We start from the raw sequence: 21,687 nt of genomic DNA, 5'->3' as shown, positions 1-21,687 counted from the left end.
ACCCTGTAAATATGTGCTTCCAGGAATATGAAAACTGGCTCCATTGTCAAAAGTGGAGGCATAAACATGGTGTTCTGTACTACTGAGAAACAATTACCAACAGGCCAAACAAGTACTACAAAAGCTCTCTTATACAGAAGATGCAGCGAAAACAGAACTCCTAACCCAATATCTACCCATGCAGAAGAGTTTGCCGCTTGCTTAGTTGTGAATTCTGTTCGAAGAGAGGAAAACACAAGAAACTGCTTGGCCTGGAGCAACATGAGCTGGCTTTTATGTTAACTGCTGCAAAAAAAAACACAAGCATAGTACGCAGGTTTTGAAACCCATGAAGTGCAGTTTCTTATGCCTAGGTACATTTCCCCACCAAGTGCTTTATGTTCATGTCTGCAGTCCTTTCCAACTCTCAGGGTTCTGAACCAGTTTCAGTACCACTCCTTCAGGCTGCATTCAGAAGGCTTCCCAGTTTTCTAGAACCATGATCCAAATATGGATTCTGAAAAGGATGCAGTCTTCATCTAGTCTGCTAGTTGCACTCAAGATGGAGGTAGTCGAGTAGACCAGGTTCTCATCTTGCCCTAATTTAACTTATTTTCCTCGCTAGTTAGATGTGGAATCCATATTTCAAGGCATTTAGGGTTAGGATAATAGTGTCCCCTCAAACAAGGGTGCTAGGATGTCACCTGGATGGGCACTTGTGCTTCAGCTGCATAAATGCCTGCAAAGAGCTTCCTTATCCAAAATTTGATCCAGCCCGGAGAGGTATACAACACAATGCCTATGCAGCGGCCTCCTCCCCCTCCTCCTTTCCAGGGAGCAGAAATAGGAGGTCAGCATATAACCACGTACCCCACCTATATACCTGACCCTCTACTATTATTACCATGAGGCACAAATTCCATTATGGAGACACTATCAAAAGGCAAAACTGGAATGATCAGGCTCTTACCTAGTATCAGACTCGTCACTGGGATTGCTGTAGTCAGGACCTTTCCAAGAGCTAGTAAAAGAGAAAGAAAAACAACATTATGAAAATGTTATGGTATTCAAAGATACACACACACACACACACACACACACACACACACACACACACACACACACACACACACACACACAGAGTTTGAATGCATAAGCAATCTCTTCAGGGCATGAATGCATGTAGCCCCTAACCCTAACTCAGGGTGTACCAAATATGACTGACACAGAATGTGACACCAATAAAGTGGTAGCCTCCTGCATCCTTCTGACATAGGGATGTACCCTCATACTACTGCACAGTTGTCAAAAAATTACTGTTACTTTGTGCTTTCTGGAAAAGGCACACTCAACCTTAGTATATAAAAGGTTTATCGGTTGTCATTTTGAGAGTCCTTGTCAGGCTTGATTACTTCAAAGTCTAAAACCAAAAACATATACTGTACTGTTAGTTGATGCTTAGATCTCTGTTGAAACAGTTTTGTCCACCCACCCTCCTTATTTTTGGCTTGTAGTTTGGATTTGGTGGCTTTTGCAGTTGCCTGCCCCAATGTGGATTTGATCTGGGACACTCCCCCAGTCCCATCTCTTTACCACATTCTACCTAATAAACTCTTTCTGCACTTACTTTTAGTCTTTTTTAACTTAATTGCATTTTTTTAAACCGTTTGGTCTAATATTGCTACATACTCAGGTGTGCTGGCTTACACTGCATGTGAATTGTTTTAACTACTTTTCTGTAAAAAAGTACCTGCAAGCTTGTTTCCTACCTTTCCTGTAACTAGTGTTCCAGATACAGATTTGCTGTATCCAGAACCGTATGTAAGCTTCTGAGCCCCCCCCCACAAGCCTTTCCGTGTTGGAGGGAAGCCTTCTAGCTCATCAGTGGAAGTGGTAAGCACTAGGTAACCTGTCTACCACATAAGGAGTGGTTCTGGCCCAGAAATTGTAGTTAATGGCAGTTTGGGCAATCATCTCTCTCAACTTTCTGATTTGAAAGCCTGCCTTTGAACTTGTTTCTGTCCTGTAACTAGTCTAGCGCAGATGCAGATTTTTAGGCTTTAGCACTTAAATTTGCTTATTCATGCTCAGCACTAAATAAGCCACTAATTACTATAGCACTCAATCTTCCTCATTACCTAGAGGAAAACAGTTTTTGTACTTACTTTTCTCATTTGCTTAGACAAAAACAGCTCTTGTACTCAACTTTCCTCACTTATCTAGAGGAAAATAGTTTGTTTTATTCAGGCATGTCCAAGGGTCAGCACCCAGTGTTCTCTCCTGTCTATCTGATGAATCTTGGCATCTTGAGGTAATGTAGAAATTGCTTCATGTACACAGACAACCCTCTCCTACTCCCACCCAACACTACAACCTGTGAGAGATGCACAGATCTAGCCAAACTGGAGGTAAAGCTCTCTCCAACCAAGACTGAACTTGACAGTCATGAGGAGAAGGTAAACACTTGTACCACACCAAACTCATAGTCTCACTAAATCTACACTACCAAAATCCACACATAGTAACACAAAAACATTCACAGAGGCTCTCAATAATAATCTAAGCAACAGAGACCTCCAAAAGCAGAAACGCAAGCAACCTCCATCCCCCAACACAACCCAAATGACACAGCCTACAGACTCAGTGTGCCCCTCGACCACAGCCAATAAGGTAAAACAATGTACCCAACACACTAGTCATAGGTGACTCTAGTCAGATACACCAATGTCTCTCACCAGGCTAAACAAGAAGGTTACAGTCAGCTGCCTGTTGGGTGCTAGGATCCGCCACATAACTCACGCACTCAGGTCACTCCATAACAAGTACAAATATGACTTGTCATTGTCCATATTGGTGTGAATGACCAGAGACGTACCTCCCTGGACTACATGAAGAGACATGAAAGTGCTCTCCAATCTTGTAGCCCAGGCAGATATGACCCTAGCCCCGAGTAGCATTCTGCCATCTCCCAGAATAATACCGCAGTACAAGGACAAAATGCTTGACTTCCAACAATTGGCCAAGCTTCTGCTGTCATTCTAAGGGGATTCAGTATCTGTCCACTTCAGATGACATGGTCGACAGACCACAATGCTTTGCCACAGATGGCCTGCACTTGTCACCCCTGGGATACCAGATACTGACTAAGGCTCTTGCTGCCCCTATAGTGCCTTTTTTAGGCAAGGTTCAAATAAATTCACCACCACAATAGGAACAGGCAAGCAAAAACTGAGGGTAATGCTACTCAATGCTAGAAGTCCAAATTTCAAAATGCACTCACTCAAGGCACTCCTTAAAATGGAGAACATGGATATCTGTGCAGTGACCAAGACCTGGTTCAAGGCTCCAGAGAGCACCCCTGCACTACCAGGCTATAACTCATACCACACTTTTCAGCCATGTAACCTGGACCAAAACACCAAAGGTGGAGGTGTGTCCATATTCATTAAGGATATCCACACCTCCAGGCTAGTTGCTCAGCATAATGCATCCGAGGTTATCCAAGTGCAACTAACTCTGGGCAAAACTACAATCCAAATTGTAGCTTGCTACAGATCCCCCACCATGCCCCAGGATTCCCACTCTTTTCTTGATGTACTGGAAAATATTAGGGTTCAACCAAACACTCAATAATGGGCGACTTCAACTACCCCACCATTAACTGGGAAAACTACTCGTGTACCAACTTCTTAGCTCAACACTTTCTGGAATTCATAAACTCCAATGCCCTGGATCAACTTATCCACACCCCCACCAGGGGCAACAATATCCTGGACTACCTAGTCATTACCAACATGAGTGACCTGTGTTCCATACCTGAAGTCAACTCCTCGGTCTGATCTGACCATAAGCTAATCACCCTTGGTATCCACATCCTGCCCCCCCCCCAATTAAGGAAACCACTGTAAAAATTTTCTCCAAAAGCCAACTTCATGCTTAAGACAGAAGTGGTGAACTTCATGGCACATCTATGCAGATGGACAATACAATTACAACTGCTGAATCCTACACAAATGCACTCTATAAGCACTTACACGAGTGCAAGGATCGTGCTACCCAAACTGAACCAAGATGCTATCCTCCAATTAAAGGAAGCCAATCTGGTGTTTTCCCTGCCATAAACAAACTGTACAACAGAAGGAAGAAACTGTTGCAAAAAGAGAGTAAACTACCATGAGTGGAGGAGCTCCCTGGTCAGCCTCAGTAAGAAGCAGAGATCCCTTATAAAATCCTCCAAAGCTAGCTATGAAAACAAAACAATTGCCACTAATTCTAATGACAACCACAAAGCATTCTATAGCTATGTCAAGAATCTCGATGGCAACACCCAGATCTGCTCCGAGTTACAGCACAAAGGCACGGAAATTACAGAACCAACTGATATTGCCAACATCCTGGCAGATATAGTTACCCCCCACCCCCTTAAGGGCCCATATCTATACAGAAGAATGCAGAGTCCCTGTAATCACAATTATGCAGGTAAAAGCTGCACTGTCTAAAGCCAAAAACACAGCATCCATGGGACTGGATAACATGATGATCCCAGGCTGCGTTTTACGTGAACTTCAGAATGAACTGGCTCCCCACTTAAGCACCATGTTCAATAATAGCCTCACATCAGGCTTTGTGCCCACTTAATGGTGCACAGCAACAGTTATCCCACTCCACAAAGGAGGAGCCATCACTGATCCCAGGAACTATCAACCTAACTCATAAACAAAGACATTGGTAACCTCCAAACTCTGGATCCCACCCAGTTCAGGTTTGTGAAAGGCAGATCATGCCTCCTGAACCTGATCGACTTCTTTGAGGCAGTCACCAAAGCTGTAGATGAAGGTAAGGTGGTTCACACAGCCTATCTTGACCTCACCAAGGCTACCATCCCCCATTCTGAAATTACAGCTAAACTCACTAAACTAGGTATAAATCCCTAGATCACAAGATGGGTTGCCAACCGGCTCACTGACAGAACCCACACTGTAAAAGTTGCAGACTCCAAATCTGACCTCAAAGCATTGACAAGTGGAGTACCACAGGGTTCCGTCCTGGAACCTCTCCCGTTTGGTATCTACTTCTCTGAAGTACAGGTTAACATAGAAGGTCACTGGCTAACAATGTTCGCAGATTACTGCAAACTAGGAGCCATAGTCAAGTCCCCAAATGATGTGGGCATCCTACAGAAGAGCCTCACTGAGACAGATGCCTGGTGTCACAGCCATGGCCTCAAGCTCAATGCCAAAAAGTACAGTGTCATCCCCTTTGATAAAAACTCTGTACCCATGAACTACCACATAGGCAGCAATCTATTTACCACTAAATGTGTGATGAGACCTTAGTACCCAGGTGGACATAGTCTCTCCTTTGATGGTCACACCACCACAGTAGTCAGGAAGTCCTTCTATGTGGCACACATCATAAAAGGGTTCTCATCCAGGAAAAAAAAGGGGTCATTGTTCCGACACCAATGCCTTTTGGAATGTACCTCGAGACATCTGCAGCAGCTGGAAAGGCCACTGAAGTACCTCACAAAGAGGATTACTGGCCTCAAACAAATGCCCTACACTGACCGCTTCAAGCTTTACTCCATAGCATATCGCCTACCCCGAGGTGATCTCTTGCCTAACATATAAAGCGACGTCAAACCCAGAGCTGTTGGACATGCTATACCTAAACAAATCCCAATCACATCATAAAAGGGTTCTCATCCAGGAAAAAAAAGGGGTCATTGTTCCCCTCTACGACACTCGTACAATGCCCCTTTTGGAATGTACCTCGAGACATCTGCAGCAGCTGGAAAGGCCACTGAAGTACCTCACAAAGAGGATTACTGGCCTCAAACAAATGCCCTACACTGACAGCTTCAAGCTTTACTCCATAGCATATCGCCTACCCCGAGGTGATCTCTTGCCTAACATATAAAGCTATGTCAAACCCAGAGCTGTTGGACATGCTATACCTAAACAAATCCCAATCCCTCCATGCTACACGCTCTAGGGACTTAAACCTTGTCACCACAATAAACAGGACATGCTGGAGGGATAGATTCCTGTTCCAGTGACTTCCCATACTCTGGAACAGGCTACCCATCTATGTCAAGCAAAGTTCTTCATTAGCACTCTTTTTTTATGAGTGGATGGGAAATTGGAAATGCACCCCAGGGATCACTTCTGTGTCTCTGCTCAGTGGCACAGGAAAATAGCTTTCTTGGGTGGCGTAAGCCAGGGAACCTTGTTGACTAGGTGTATGTAGGCCCTTGGGCAATAGCCTAGTACCTACCTATGAACCTATTACTGCATGACACCCTTCGATGTGGATTACCATTTAGAGACATGCCTCTCGGCCAGTTTGTCAAAGCCAGAAATATGTACATACTGGGCTACTGATCCCAGAGGATCTTGCTTGCAGTATGCATACAAATAACTTAAAAGATATCCTTGTTTGGTCTATACCGACACATTTCCATGCTGCCCATATCACTGGGATACGAGTGCTAACCAGGGGTGCATTTGTGGTCAATTACATCTGAATAATTCATTTTGTGCTTTGTAATTAGAGACTAAAATCCTCTGATTTTGGTAAAAAGCCATATGTTTTATGAGAACAGAAAACTAGGAGGCAAATAAATCTGGACATTCTACCAAATTCTGGACATTTGAGAGGTATGTTTGGAAAGGACTGCTATGCAGCCAAGTTGTTTTCATCCTAGAGATGATAGCTCTCCAGGTGCTCTCTTGAGATCCAAGCGCATTTGAGATATTTACTCACATTTTGTTGAGCAGGTTACCCATACCCATCTTTTCAGAGGAGAATTGTCCAAAGGGGTTGCTAATCAAAAAATTCAGCAGTGGTTTACTTACAAAACAAATGCAGAAATTATCAGCATGCGAAATAAAAGTAAAAAAGTAAGTAAGTGTGTAAATTCTTGTGCAGCATAGTCATTATGAAGAGGGAAGTAAGACTGGATAATGTTTAGTGGGTAAGGTAATGGTTAGTTTTGTGAAGGTAAGAAAGGGGGATAGTAGATTGGAGAGGAAAATTAGTACAAGGCTTGGTTACTACTTGATTTATGAGAATAAGGATGCTGTGGGTAAGGAAAGAGTTTGATGAGAGGAAGTAGGAGCCTCCAAATACCAAACGAAGTTTCACAGTATAAAAACTGTAGGTTATACTGGTGACTTGGATAAAAAAATAAGTCACCAGTATGACCTACAGTTTTTATACTGGTGACAAAAGCTTTTTTTTTTTTTTTTTTTTGTTTTATCTGAAACTCCGTTTGTATTTGGAGGCTCCTACTTCCAGATTCTGCATGGTGTTTTTCAAGTGTTTATGCAATTTTGTGCCTCTACTTTGAGGCCCAGTTATACTGGAAGGTGAAAGCACGGCATATTTAAGTGTATGCATGTTTATCACACGATCTTTCGAGTCGTCTTCTCTGTGATCTATTACATGGGCCTTGAAGGTAAGAGCACACTAATCAACTTGTCAACACAAGACCCTTCATTCCCTTACTTACACATGTTGAACATGTAGCCTGGCAATTAGTGCAAGACAAGCATGCCGTCATACCTCTCAACTGTCTGGAATTATTTTTGTCCTACCCATTGTAATTTTTTTACATGGAAAGTTGAGGATTACAGCGTAATTTTTTTTTACTTGGAAAGTTGACTATTACAACCAGTCAATGCCAGACAGTTTGATAATTTCTTACTATTCAGGAAATAAATTAATATTCAAATACTGTTGTACTATTAACTTTGAGTTAGAGTAAACATTTTTCCTCTTATTTTTGGCTTTGTCTAATATTCTTGAGAAAAAAAGTGGACAGATATGCCTCCTGTCTTTGACAATCCCCCCCCCCCCATATTTTCTTCCTTATACCCTAGATCAAATGTGACAGCTATCATCCAAATGGCTATTCACAGCACTTCCATTTCAAACTTCTCTCATAACAACCAGGAGGCCAATTAATCTGTATTTGTGGCAGAGCGCTAGTGACTCCCTAACCCCTTTTGCACAGCAACCAAATGGACAAGCTAGTGTGTTTGAGGTAGCACTTTTCAGTTGCTCTATCTGTACAATTTGTTTAAACCTCCATGTAGTCTTATAGAATTGATCAAGCATGATTCAGTGCTGTGAGGAGGGCTGACATTAGGGGAGCTGGGAGTCTTATCCAATACTGTGACTGGGTCACCCTCACCATCAGGTCGTCTGGAATACCATATTGTATTGTGTGTCTGGCCTTTTCTTTTTAAAACAAAGCTGAATATGTGTAATGGATGAAAATGTCAGGTAGGAAACTAGTTGACAGGTAAAGAAAGGCAGGTAGTACTACATGGGTGAGGAACCATCAAAGCACGTTTTAAGAGTGGCAAGCAGGGTTTGAGAGTTTTGAAAAATCATAGCAGTTATTGTCCTATTCGATAACACTATTTAGCCCAGAGAACACTTATTTAACATGCAATAAATGTGTATTTCACATTCTCCAAAAGCACTTCCTGTTTTAATGAGACAGCTGTAGTATTATTGTCACAAAGTGGTGTTCCTCTCCATGGTGCTTGTGCTATCCTCATTGTTTTGCAGCCCCCATGGAATTGGAACAGAAGTACCAAAGTACACGAGAGGAACACGGAGTTTTAAAACTCACACGTGTGTTGTAGTATTAACTACTTAGGGCTTAGTAGAGAAACCTGCCAGAATGCTATACAGATTTAAGGTGCCAAACCATAACAAAAGTCTCTGTCTCAGCATAGTGTGTAGGGAGTAAGGGATGGGGGAGGGAATAATTCTTGGAAATAGTTTTAAGTGCAACTGGCAAAGACGGGGGGGGGGATCACAGACAAGTAAAGGGTTCATGTTCAGCACAGATACAATACATACCACTTCATTAGAGTGGGCCATAACACAAAAGGCTCAGAATACTAGGCAAGTTGTGGGGGTCATTTGGAGAAGAGACAGTGGTACAGGGGCTAGTTATATATTACCATACCTTTCTACCAGCCTGTTCATGTTGGCTTCACCACAGAAAGCGCTCCATCTCCTATGAAGGTCTAGATATTTACACTAAAAAGTGGACTAAGACACATACAAGATGGAATAAGGATGCGGTTCATTGCTACAGCAGTCATTATCACTGGACTGATGACAGGGCCAGTCTTGGGTCATCAAGCTTAGAATTAAGTCTGCACATCTCTAAAGAAAAAAAAGTGCTCTAAACTTGAATCTTCCTTAGTGCAGTATGTTTGGCGGGGGCAAATTCAAACTTCCAAGCAGTCATCTTGAGAGTTTATAACCAATAGCTGCAATACCACTGGTTAAGACTGCATTGTCTACAGCAGGAAAATGACTAAAATCACCAAGACCTCATTAGCAGGTTCATGAATGCCACTTTAGCTAATCACCTACAGCTCTTTTATAATGGTCCATGCATCACATTGGCAAAAAGCAAGCCCAACAAACACACACACACACACACACACACACACACACACACACACACACACACACTCACTATTACATCCCCTCACCCAGATAGATAGTCACACAAATCACACACTCATGCAGCTTCATTTACGTCCCTACACACGAGCATAGAAGACACCTTGCTTGCATCACCTCAGTTGCTGCCATAAGAGTGAATGGCTTATGAAAGTCAACAGTAAAAAAGTTTACACTACTGCGATTCTTTGAATTACTCGGTAGTTTAATATGCACTGCTGGCATTTTTTTTGGGGGGGGGGGGTGAGCACACTGTTCAGCAGCATTTTTATTAGCATGCGGTTCTGGCAGAGAGACTGTCCTGCATGTTAAGGCTTCTGTTAGAAAGAAACCTCAGCAGGTTTCTTTCTAAATCAGAACAGCTTACCGTGAGGAGAAGAAACAGCCAATTTAAGGCTCTCCCTTGCAGTAATCCTTTTGGAATCCCAACCTATGCATTTATAGTATTTTCCTTAAGATTTTGTCTAACAATACTTAAACTCAAAGCCCTTAAATGTGCCACCATGGAGCCTTTCTTCACGTCTCATTAGAAAAAAAAAGTGATCTCTGCCCACCGAGGCACACCAGTTATCAAGATTAAACAAACTATGCAAAAAGCAGCACCCCGGAAACAATGTGTATTAATTGGGGAAACTTCTGGCAGTTATTTGTAGTGCAGCATGTGCAAAAAGATTTAAAAGAAACTCAGTTCCATACTCCTGCACAGGTTTCAGCTACACACACCCACATGCATTTTCCAGGTTAACTACAAATACTGTTACCACTACTTCACTGATAAAATTATTCTGTAGCTCTGTGACCGCAGGCACACACAGATCAACAGGTTACTTCAGTATCATCAATAGAAACATAACTATGATCCAGACTTCAGAAATATGTCCCTTGCATTGCACAAACATGTTGAAAGTCAGTCAGGTACATACATATCTTTTTCTCCCAGTAAGAAGCACTATTAAAAAAAAAAGTGCATGATTTCTGACACTGTGACCTCAGTATCCCCTTTTTTCAAGTATAGGATCCATGTCACAGAAAGGAAGCCTTACCAGAAAGACATGGGTTTACCGGGGGGTCATCGATGGTTTTGAGGAGAGGCGTGTACACACTGGATTCCCCTTCATCTGCCATGGCTTAATCTTCTTTGTTAACTTTCACCTAATTTAAGAACCTAAAAAGGAAATGGAAAGGACATTTAAAATGACAGAACATAAGAGAAAAACTCCTTCCAATCACCCAACTGAGAGGGAACACGTGTGCAGTTACTGTGTATAACATAGTAAGGTAATCCTACATGCATACCTACACAGATGAAGACATACAAGAAGACTACATTTCACCAGACAAAGCGAAGGTACAGCTTAGTATCCACAACAACCTTCTTGGATTTAAGAGGCTCCATAGGCTGACTACAACAGTTAATCATAATTAGGGATGAACTCACAGGCAAGTACCCTTCTACATGAGGATTACTGCCACTGGGGGTGGCAGGGGTAAATTAAGTACATAGTATTAACACAATGTACACATTTACAGTACAGGCCTGCAGAATTTACTTATTAGCCATGCAACACAATCCAGCATTTTCAGTCAGAATTGTAACTCACTACATATATGGGGTCTGAACAACACTGATGTTCAAGGCAGCTGAGCATGTACTTTATTTTAAGTGGGTAGCTGCAATGTGTGGGAGTGAATGGCAGACAGTGGAATCAAGAAATGCCACCCAGACAGCCAACACAAAGCAATACTTATTTTAGATAGAAGTTACTGCACAAACAGACCTCAGAGATTCATGGTGCCCCCCCCCCCCCCCAGTAAGCACTGGTGAGGGGTGTGCTTAGTTTCTGTGCTTTTTTCACAGAATATGTGCCTCTTTACAAATATTCACATTCCTGTTTGACTTCAGAAAACATTCTCATGTACTTTAGACACTAAAGTTTAATAACCTAGTAGGTGGAGGAACACTTTATAATCACAATCTGATAAAGAGCAGAAAAAATAACAACAATACATGTAAAAGCATTACACAGTGTAGTTTATAAGCCAAGCCTCTATAAACAGAGATTAGAATACCCTTTAAAAGTAAAAAATACAAAAAGAGGAAAAACATTTTGCAGCAATTCTCCATCTTGTTTCCTAAAAATGAAGGCTACCTACATATACTGTTTTCAAAGTGTTTTCTCTAACGGCTATGGTAAGTTTTGCTTTCATTTATTTTCATTCCAATTCAGTAGACATTTCTAGAATCTAAATAATAAAATAAATAAACGTGCATAACTACTGCTAAAACATTCACGATAACAGTTCTAATACACCAGTCCTGTAGTTACACGCTACTGGCTTAGCTCTCTTACCTGCATACACTTACTGCAAAGATGTGTTCACTAACAGCAGACCCCAGTAGTTTCAAGCGAGAACCACAACCACAGAGCTACTTCCTCTTCTATGTATGTATGTATGTAAAGGTAGTCTGGTAGTAGTGAAAGTTCCACATTAAACACAGTCCTGAACATGTAACACACAGCAATTAGGAGAGGAGGGGTTGAAGTATTAAAAATGGTTGCTGTATAAACACACTGACTTAAGATATTCTCTATTTTCACTTTACATGATGTTGATTTGTGAGAGTCACAGGCTATCAGCTGATTAGCAAAAATCCACTTCCTCAAAAAAATGCTCAGTTGCAGAAATGCTCAAGTATATAGTGTTAGGTCAATTAGATATGAACAGTTATTACAGAAATGAAAGTTTCCCTTTCACTGAAGTGAACATAATGCATGCTGTATATATGAGGTAACAGAGGCAGTTTTATTTTTTATCCTTTTATATAAGACAAAAATGTAAAGCGGTTTCAATGTAACAAACTTAGTTTATATTCTAGGGCCACCTTAACAAAGTCCTTGTTAAGTCAGTGCAAAACTATCCTTTAATTGGGGCTTGTTTAAGGCAATGAGAAAAAAATAAGATAAATCAGATAGTTGTTTTTCTGATGTTTTAATCATCCCCTGCCAGTGTGGCTATAAAATCTGATGAGAACCGTTTTCAAGGTGAATGTGATTTTAGCATGTTTATCTGTTTTTGCTGTATTTTTTAAATTTACTGAGCTCTGCTTCTATTCGGTTGTTGTGTCAACAACTTTGATCAGTTAATTTGACTTGCACTGTATCTGTCTGCACATATTTTATTACACATAAAAAAATTAAAAAAATTTTAAACACATACAGTAATAGAAAAAAGCCATCCCAACATGTATTCTGTTATTTTATGCACTATATATTTTAGTAGTTTTTATTCACGCCAACATTATATAAGTTGGTCAATTCCTGCCTTCCCTTAAAACCTACTCCTGCTGAACATTATTCTGCATGTATTGTTCTCACAATCTCCATTAATTTCTATGTAATTTGCTCCTTCCCTTTTCTAAAGTGCCCACTTCCAGTTGTGACAACTTTGGTAGTACTATTATTCAGCCGAAAACATGGGACTGGGGAATGGTTTCCCCTGGCATGCAAACTGTGTTGGTGTTCCCCAGTCTAATGTTAGTTTAAATGCATGGTTAGATGGTAGTGTGGGTGCTGGGTACATCCCTATACATGGCACTGTCAACATCTACGGTCCTTTATCTCCACTGGGAGAAAGGGAAGTTCTTTGCTCTGCCTCTACCTGTGGAAAAGGTCCTGTGTTCATTTAAATCCCACCAGCTGTTATATGTGTGCTGTCCCCTCATAGCCTGACAGATTCAAGCTAGCAACACCACCATCAGGCGACGTATACTGGAGCATCAGCACCACCACCATGAATCATGCAACAGTTGGGGGGATTGCTACATGATGGCACCACAGTCATTTCTGTTACTGTGGTGTAGCGTGCCAGCAGCATCCAAACTACAACTGGGTAGTAACATCAGCAGTCAGGCAACAATGTGGTGGCCATACTACTAGCAGTATGTTACAACGGGTCCCCTTCAAAACATCTAAAACCCGTAACATCTAGTTTCATAACACTGAGACCAGAACATCTAAAACCCAAAACATCTAAAACCCATAACATTGAATTTCATAACATCTAACAGTACAAATCACATGAAAATAGCATCCCCTCCACATATAATGACACCAAACTACCAGACACACTTTTTACTACATTTCTGCAGGGTGGGTTTGATGCAGTGGGATTAGGAAATTAACTTTCTCCCACTGTAGTGCAATCTTGGAGTTGGTATATTTAATTTATGGGGGGTGGGGGGCAGAGCCCTCCATGTGGGGGGTGCAGGGGGTCTTGCCCCCCTGCAGAAACATAGTAAAAAGTATGTTTGGTAGTTTGGTGTTGCTATATTTGGAGGGGATATTATTTTCTTATGATTTGAAGTCTTAGATGTTATGAAATTCGATCTTATGGGTTTCAGATGTTTTGGATTTCAGATGTTCTGGTCTCAATGTTATGAAATTAGATGTTATGGATTTTAGATGTTTCAAAGTAGACCAGTTACAACTGGGTGCCAGTGTCCCCAGTAGCAAGGCTACAGATGGATCTAGCTTGTAGATCTCCAGTCAGGTTTTATTTTATATTTTATAGTTTAGTTTGTGTTTTGGTAACAGATTAAGACTTGAGAAGCATCAGTGTCTGCTTTCACAGGTAGATCAAGAAACCTTGATGAGGACTAGCTGAGTGGTTCAAAGGCATGCAATACGACTGCATCACAGATAACAACAGAATCATTTAGCAGCCTTGACGGGGGAGGGGTCAGCTTGCAAAGATAGGGGGTAAGGAACTGTCACCACCTGTCCCATGCAAGGGAGAAGGGGGTTGATCCATTGAGATACTGACTCCTAGCCAGGGTTGCCAGATGTCCCTATTTGAGCGAGACTGTCCTGGGATTAGCAACCCAATCCCGAATCCCGCACTGCCTGTTAAAATCACATTGAAACAGCCTCTGCTTTGTATTTTTTTGATTGGCCCGTATGCCGGTATACGAGCCAGTCAAAAAAATTGCAAAACAGAGCTACTTCTGTTTAATACCATAGCCGGCCTTAGGCATAGGCCAACTAGGCGGCCGCCTAGGGCGCCGGTCTAGCAGGAGCACTTTTCTAGTATTTATTTGATGTAGTTAGACCAGGATGGGGGCACCAGATAGTGTGGTGGGGACGCCGTGGAGCCCTTTTGCCTAGGGCACCAGTTGACCTAAGGCCACTGCTGTTTAATACGGAACTGCCTGATGTTCCACATTGAACAGAAGAGGGTCCACGCTGCAATTTTTTGATTGGCTTGTATACAGGCATATGGGCCAATCAAAAATCACCAAACGCTGAGTTACTTCTTGTGTTTAATGCGAACTGCAAGGTGTTCCACATTAAAGACTGTTTTTTTTTGTTTTGGGTCTCCACTTCTTCACTTAGTGTGAAGGACATTTTTTTTTCTTTTTTTTTTTTTTTTTGTCTCTGCCTGTCCCGTAAGAAATCTGACATCCCTGCCCTGCGCCTAGCATTTCTTTGCTTGTCCATCACATAAGTAACATACCCTGTAGCTGGGGTGGGGGCATGTACAAATGCTTGGGAGTTTGATATTTTTAGCATTCTACTCCATTTGAGCTGCCAAATGGAACAATGATAGGAACAGGGATGCAAAGCAGAACATCTGATGGCTGAATGCATGATGCTCCTTTTTGGGAATCAAGAAAAGAGAAAAGTGATGGTTGGCAGGTGGGACACACACACACACACACACACACACACACACACACACACACACACACACACACACACACACACACACTCTTCATGTTTACTTGACTTGTTGAGAATCATATAGGAAGTATTCAAACACTGTAAGAATAAAACCCAAGTCCATATTATGTATTCCTGGCTGGATAGTATTACACAAAGGGTGGGGATGTAAACTTCCATTCACCATAGTCCTGGGTTTGGCTCTTTCACGTTTCATTTGCATACAGTGCAACTCTAAACAACATTCTGACCCAGGCCAGTTTTCCTTGCTTGCCCATGAAAAGGGACATTTGATTCTAGCAGTTCATTGCTCATCAAAGAAATATTTAGATTTGTTTATTTTCCAGCTGATTACTTTAACCACTAAGTTGTACTACAAGTCAGTGAAACATGTATCTTGGAAATGTTTTGTACAAATGCTATTTAGAAACGCATTAGCATCTTTCCATATTGTCATTATTGATCTTAATTTTTGGTTATGTGCATCTGTTATCAGCAGGTGGGTAGTCTAACACCTGGGCATGGTTACCACATTCCATTCACCTTTCAATCATTTACTTACCCCAAGCTTCCCCTTGGGTTATGGGGCAGTCCCTCTGTTATGGAGGGACTGGAGCAGGAGGAAGGCTGAGCAGTCACCATTGTGAATTTCCACCATCAGTTTGCATCCAGGTCTTTTCTTTGTTTCCTGCCTTCCTTCCCACATTCCTGTACATGAGATAGCAGTCAGAGCTTAACAGGTATTCCGTCCTTCCACAGACACGTGTTCCGCACTGCTTTGTGAAAGTCTCTTTTAATAATTGAATGTTTATAGGTTCATAGGTTGGTACTGGGCTATCTGCCCGAAGGCATATATTAGCCCAGCCACATTGTGCAGTATTCACCGCCCCTTTAGTAGGTCACTAGACCCTTGTACTAGCAGCTAGTACCCTTGGCCCCTATCTAGTAGTGCTGTTGGTGTGATCCCGGTGTGAACTTTCTGTTACCCATCCATTCATTAAGGTTCCTCTTGAAGAGTGATAGTGAGGGGCTCTGTCTTATGTAGATCTGGACCCTGTTCCATAGGAAGGGAGGTCTCTGCGAAGGGAATCTACCCCTCCAGCATGTTTTATTCATTGTTGTGTTGAGGTTTATATCCCTAAAGCATGTAGCTCGAGTAGATTTGGTTTTGCTAAGATGGAGCATGTTCAACAATTCTGGGTTGGACATGGCTCTGTATGTTAGACAGAGATCGCCTCTGAGAAAGCGGTATGCAACAGAGAACAGTCTTAGCTTTTTCAATCATGCTGCATAGGGCAACTGTTTGAGGCCAGTAATCCTCTTGATTAGGTACCTCTGTGGTCTCTCCAGCTGCTGGAGATGTCTAGCCAGGTACATTCCAATTGGTGCATTGTACTCAATAATGGGTCTGATGAGGGAAGAGTAGAGGGGCAACATTACATCCTTAGATCTTGATGCAAACCCTTTCTTGATCAGATGGGTCACATAGTAGGATTTTCTAACCACTTTGGCAACATAGTTATCAAAGGAAAGCTGACTATCTCCTTGGGTCCCTAGATCCCTTATTTCTTCTTCAGATTTCAGGGGATTACCTCCTATGTTGTAGTTTGTGGGTACTCTGTTTTTTCCAAAGGGGATTACTACACATTTTTTTGCATTTAGTTTGAGACCATGGCTTTGACACCATGCATCAGTCTCATTTAGGCCCTTCTGGAGGATCTCCATGTCGGCCGGAGACTCTATTATAGCACCCAGTTTGCAGTCGTCTGCAAACTTAGTCAGCCACAGCCCTTCCGTGCTTGCCTGTACTTCTGAGAAGTATATGCCAAACAGTAGGGGCCCCAGGACAGAGCCCTGAGGTACACCACTCATTACTGGTCTGGATTTGGACATAGATCCCGCGACTCTTACTTTATGGGATCTGTCTGATTGCCAGTTTGTGATCCATCTTGTAATTATATTTATTTGATCTGTAGAAGGCACTTCAAATGTACAGAACCAATTGTCATACTAACATAATTAGTTACCTTAATTCCCCAAATTACTGGTTCCAGGAAAACAGTCATGCACCTACTTTGTTCCACAAAATCCATAAGGGTAGCTGTGTCACCTGCTGCACCCCAAAACACACACAATTTTATAACCATTCCCAAAGCTACACACACACACACACACACACACACACACACACACACACACACACACACACACACACACACACACACACACTTCCTCTAATGGAGTGACAACAGAACACTCCAACTTCTCCTGACCCTTCCATTGTGCTGTGCACAGATAGTGAAACATTTATTCGGAATGATGCAACCATTCTGAGATCTGGATAGCCAGGTTCTTCATGCCTTTTCACATCATCACTTCTTAATATCTACTCAGAAGAAAATGCCAGAGACTACACGGGAGGCTCTTGTGTATTATCTGAGATCCCACCATGTTGCATAAAGTTGGTTTGTGCTATTAGTTTCATTATTTGTGATTATTTCACAGTTGGGAAGCCCATAACTAAGTCAGTTCTGCTCTCACTGAAACAGATGTCCTTTGGTGCTGTGACAAAGCCTCAGCAGAGTTAGCGAGGACTTTTGAAAGTGAATGAATTAGTATCATATAACTGAATCCATAAATAACAACAAAACCACAAATCAGCAGACCTAAACCCTGAAAGGAAGTAAGCACAAAAAAGCACTATAAAAGAACAAACATAAAAATAAAATATTATTCCTAAACTACTTAACAGAAAACCTTGTCTGCAGTTGTGAAACTCCATGGACTGTCACAACCATTACTTAAGCATACTACCTTCATTATCACACAAGGACAGGGAAAGGGCAAACAATACCCCCTTTAAGTGCAAAATATGCAACAAAGCATAAATTGTGTCTCTCTTTACACCCATTTCCATTATAAAATCCTTTTCTGAAACAGGCAGATACTCAGTAAGATTATTCCAATATCAAATGCAAATAAACAAGCAAATAAATAACGATCGTAGATATGCAACAATGTGCCACTTTCCTCAAGCACATAAGGCATATGTGGATTTGAAACCTTAGCCAGAATAATTGTGGCTTTCACTAAAATCAGATTTATTTATATGTTTAACAGGTTGAGGCCCATTTCATTGAAGATCTGAGAACAATGTCTGGTTAATTGACTTGTACATTGTCCAACAGTAGGCAAACTGAGGTCCTGGGAATCAAACCTGTTAATAGCTTGTACCTTTAATACCCTGTACTAACTACCACAGCAGCTTTATGGTAAGTACATTGATATATGTAATTGACTAACTGCCACTGACTCCATGAGATGCTCCAGGGTAGAAGAAGCAAATGCTGCAGGCATGGCTGCCATTTTTGATGATGGTGATAGTTAGGTTCAGTGTGTAATGCAGTGCTACTTCAAGTGGGAGCAGTCTGTGGTTGGGTGCAACCCACTTAGAAGAGGTAAGGTTACAGGACTTATTATAGCATTACATTTCCCATTTCATTACAGTGACAGAAAAAATTATATTATTTCTATCATATTATCACAGTAGCATCCTAACTTCTGACAGATTCTGTAATGGTGCCTGTGAAGGCTGCTGGTTGCTGGATATACAGCCAATGATTCAGACTGCAAAGGCAAACTGGAACTCTGCTTGATGTGCATGGTAACAAAAAAATGACTGTTGGTTGAGCTGTGTGTGGAAACCATCAGCCATCAAATGAGGGTGGAGGTCATGAATGCAGACACTATGAAAAAAAAAGATAAAATAAGGAAATGACTTATCAGTGATGAATTGGTAAATATTGCAGATAAACAGGAAATGAAGGCTCACTATTTTAAATTACTTGTGTATCTGTGAGATTTGGTGGCCACGCTTCAGAGATATGGGAGTGATGCTTATAAAATGAGATCACTCCCAAATATCTTCATTGCAGAGTGTTGGTGGATATCTGCAACTAAGTAAGGTAGGCAGATAGTGGTATAGGTTACCGATAACATGATCATTTCCACCATTAGGCAACATCAAGAACTTGGGTGTACTAGGGAAAACTCACTGAGAAGCAATGTTGGTAGCCAGTGAAAAAGAGCTTTTTATGTCTATTATCTTATGAAAATGGAACATGGCAGGCACTGTCTTCTGGTACAAAATAACATTTGCATTGTATTAAAATTTTCTGTTGAACTTGTTTTACAAACTGGTGATAGGGCTACCACCATTTCTTTGTCGTTTTACTAAATATATAGCTGTCATTTCATAGTAGGAAACCATGCTTGCCCTGTTTTGCTTTTCATTTTGTTTGTGGTGTGTAGTCTACTTTGGTCGTCTGTAATTTAATACATCTTCATTGTGTTTAACTATGGCAGTCTGAGCATTTAAGGGAGTGCCTAGGGGATGCCTGTCCACTTCTACTACCCCATGTAAGACATTGAACAAGTTACAATCACATTAGTAAAGTACTTATGGTATGAGTCAGTGGTAAATTATGCAGATGTTGGGGTGGAATTCATGAGACAAGGGATTAAAGGGGCAGAGGAACTATCATAGACAAATTAATCCTTCACCCAGGATAAAATATAATAAGAAATGCTAGAGTATACGAAACGCTGGAGGGATTGCAATACTTTAAAACCACACCAAACATCACCAGATACTCACCAAGTCACCCCAACTATCCCAACACAGAAATATGTATTACCTTCCTACACTGAACAAGCATAAAACTATTTGCATAGCTGCCTTATAAATCTCCTAGGCAACACCATTCACATTCTCAAAGATATCCTTCAGTGGTTTTCCACTAATGTAAATAAAGAAACTATTATACTTGGGGATGTGAGTATAGACTATTTACTTGTAAACATTCACTCTCCTACCCTCTCTATTAACCTATTAAATTTCATTTGATGAAATCCCTCACCCACTGGAATCAACAAATACATTAACAAGTACTCGCTACTAGACTGGATCCTTACCACCTCACCGGCAAACATAAACACTTTGGCTGTATCCCAGATATCAGTGACCATCTCTCCCATTTATTGCAAGACAAACAATCACAAACCATGTCTCCAACCATGTCCTAAGACTCTCACTCCATGTTCCTAAGCACCCTGGAAAATATTAGGGTCCTACCCAACACCCTCATACTGGGTGACTTCAACTACCCCTCCATTAACTGAGAAAACTACTCCTGTACTAATACACTTGCCCAACATTTCCTGGACTTCATTAATTCCAAAGCCCTGGACCAGCTCATTCTTGGAGACCATTGCTCTACACCAACTGTCAACTCCTCCCTGGTTAGATCTGACCACAAACTAATCACCATGGATATCTACATCCCACCCACACTCCCGTAAAGGTAACCACCATGAAAAACTTCTCCAAAGCTAACTTTGGACTCCTAAAAACAGAGGTGGCTAACTTCACAACACCCATGCAGATGGAGAATGGGTGCATGACTACCAAATCATAACCATTGCACTGTACGAACATGTACACAAATGCATGGAACTTGCCATACCAAACAAAACCAAGACGTTCTCCTCCAAAAAAAGAAAGCCAATCTGGTGGCCCCCTGCCATAAACAAACACTACAACAGAAGAATGAGACTGTTGCCGAAAAAGGTGAAGTCCCAAGACTGGAAAAACTCCCTTATTAGCCTCAACAAAAAGTTGAGATCCCTCATCAAATCTTCTAAAGCTAGTTATGAAAACAAGATTGCAGCAGATACTAAAGATAATCACAAGGCCTTCTATGGTTATGTCAAGAATCTCCATGGCAATACTCAAGTTTGCTCCGAGCTACTGCACAACAGTACCACTTATACTGAGCCAACAGATATTGCCAATATACTGGCTTACAGATTCAGTGCCAACTTTACCCCTCTCCACCCCCAAAGGACCAATCACAATACTAAAAGAATGCCAGGCACCCAGTATTACTGCTGCACAAGTTAAAACTGCACTGTCCAAGGCTAAGAATACAGCTTCCATGGGACCGACAATATCCCTGGATGTGTTCTACATGAACTACAAAATGAACTGGCACCACACCTATGTGCCCTGTTCAATAAAAGCCTCACCTCAGGCTTTGTCCCTACCAAATGGCGCACTGCTTTAGTCATCCCTCTCCATAAAGGGGGAGCAACTACTGACCCGGGGAACTATCGCTCCATTAGCCTGATGAATCTGATATGTAAGGCTATGGAGCACATCATCATGGACCTAATAAATAAGGATATAGAGAATCTCTAAACTTTGGATCCCACAATTTGGCTTTGGGAAGGGTAGATCATGCCTGCTCAACCTGGTCGACTTCTTCAAGTCAGTCAGCAGGGCTGTGGATGAAAGCAGGGAAGTCCATACAGCCTACCTTGATCTGGCCAAAGCCTTTGATACCATTTCCCACTCCAGAATCATACATAGTCTCACTAAACTAGGCATCAACCCCTGTATCACTAGGTGGGTGGCAAACTAGCTCACACATAG

At 41.6% G+C, this 21,687-nt stretch overlaps 1 protein-coding gene and 1 long non-coding RNA gene across 4 annotated transcripts in view; one reads left to right on the top strand and one right to left on the bottom strand.

Annotated features, from left to right (window-relative positions):
* The window catches only part of LOC122806658 (transmembrane protein 272-like), a 104,072-nt gene that overhangs the window by 22,342 nt on the left and 60,043 nt on the right, over positions 1 to 21,687 (bottom strand). The window contains exons 1-3 of one of the 3 annotated variants that reach the window (XM_044077261.1): positions 11,826 to 12,046; positions 10,518 to 10,639; positions 950 to 1,000 (exon numbers count right to left, since the gene is read on the bottom strand). In XM_044077261.1, coding sequence (XP_043933196.1) covers positions 950 to 1,000; positions 10,518 to 10,599 — 133 coding nt within the window. In that variant the 5' untranslated portion in view covers positions 10,600 to 10,639; positions 11,826 to 12,046. Of the gene's footprint in view, positions 1 to 949; positions 1,001 to 10,517; positions 10,640 to 11,628; positions 11,702 to 11,825; positions 12,047 to 21,687 lie in introns of those variants that run through there. The other 2 variants (XM_044077264.1, XM_044077262.1) reach the window with 2 other exon arrangements.
* The window catches only part of LOC122806660, a 62,450-nt gene continuing 52,176 nt past the window's right edge, over positions 11,414 to 21,687 (top strand). The window contains exon 1 of the long non-coding RNA XR_006365532.1: positions 11,414 to 11,665. This is a non-coding gene — a long non-coding RNA (uncharacterized LOC122806660). The remainder of the gene's footprint in view (positions 11,666 to 21,687) is intronic.

Source organism: Protopterus annectens, chromosome 7.part0 (assembly GCF_019279795.1).
Source record: "Protopterus annectens isolate FY-2018-M chromosome 7.part0, PAN1.0, whole genome shotgun sequence".
NCBI lineage: Eukaryota > Metazoa > Chordata > Ceratodontiformes > Protopteridae > Protopterus > Protopterus annectens.
The sequence above is the reverse complement of the archived record's forward strand: the minus strand, read 5'-3'. Positions and strand labels throughout refer to the sequence as shown.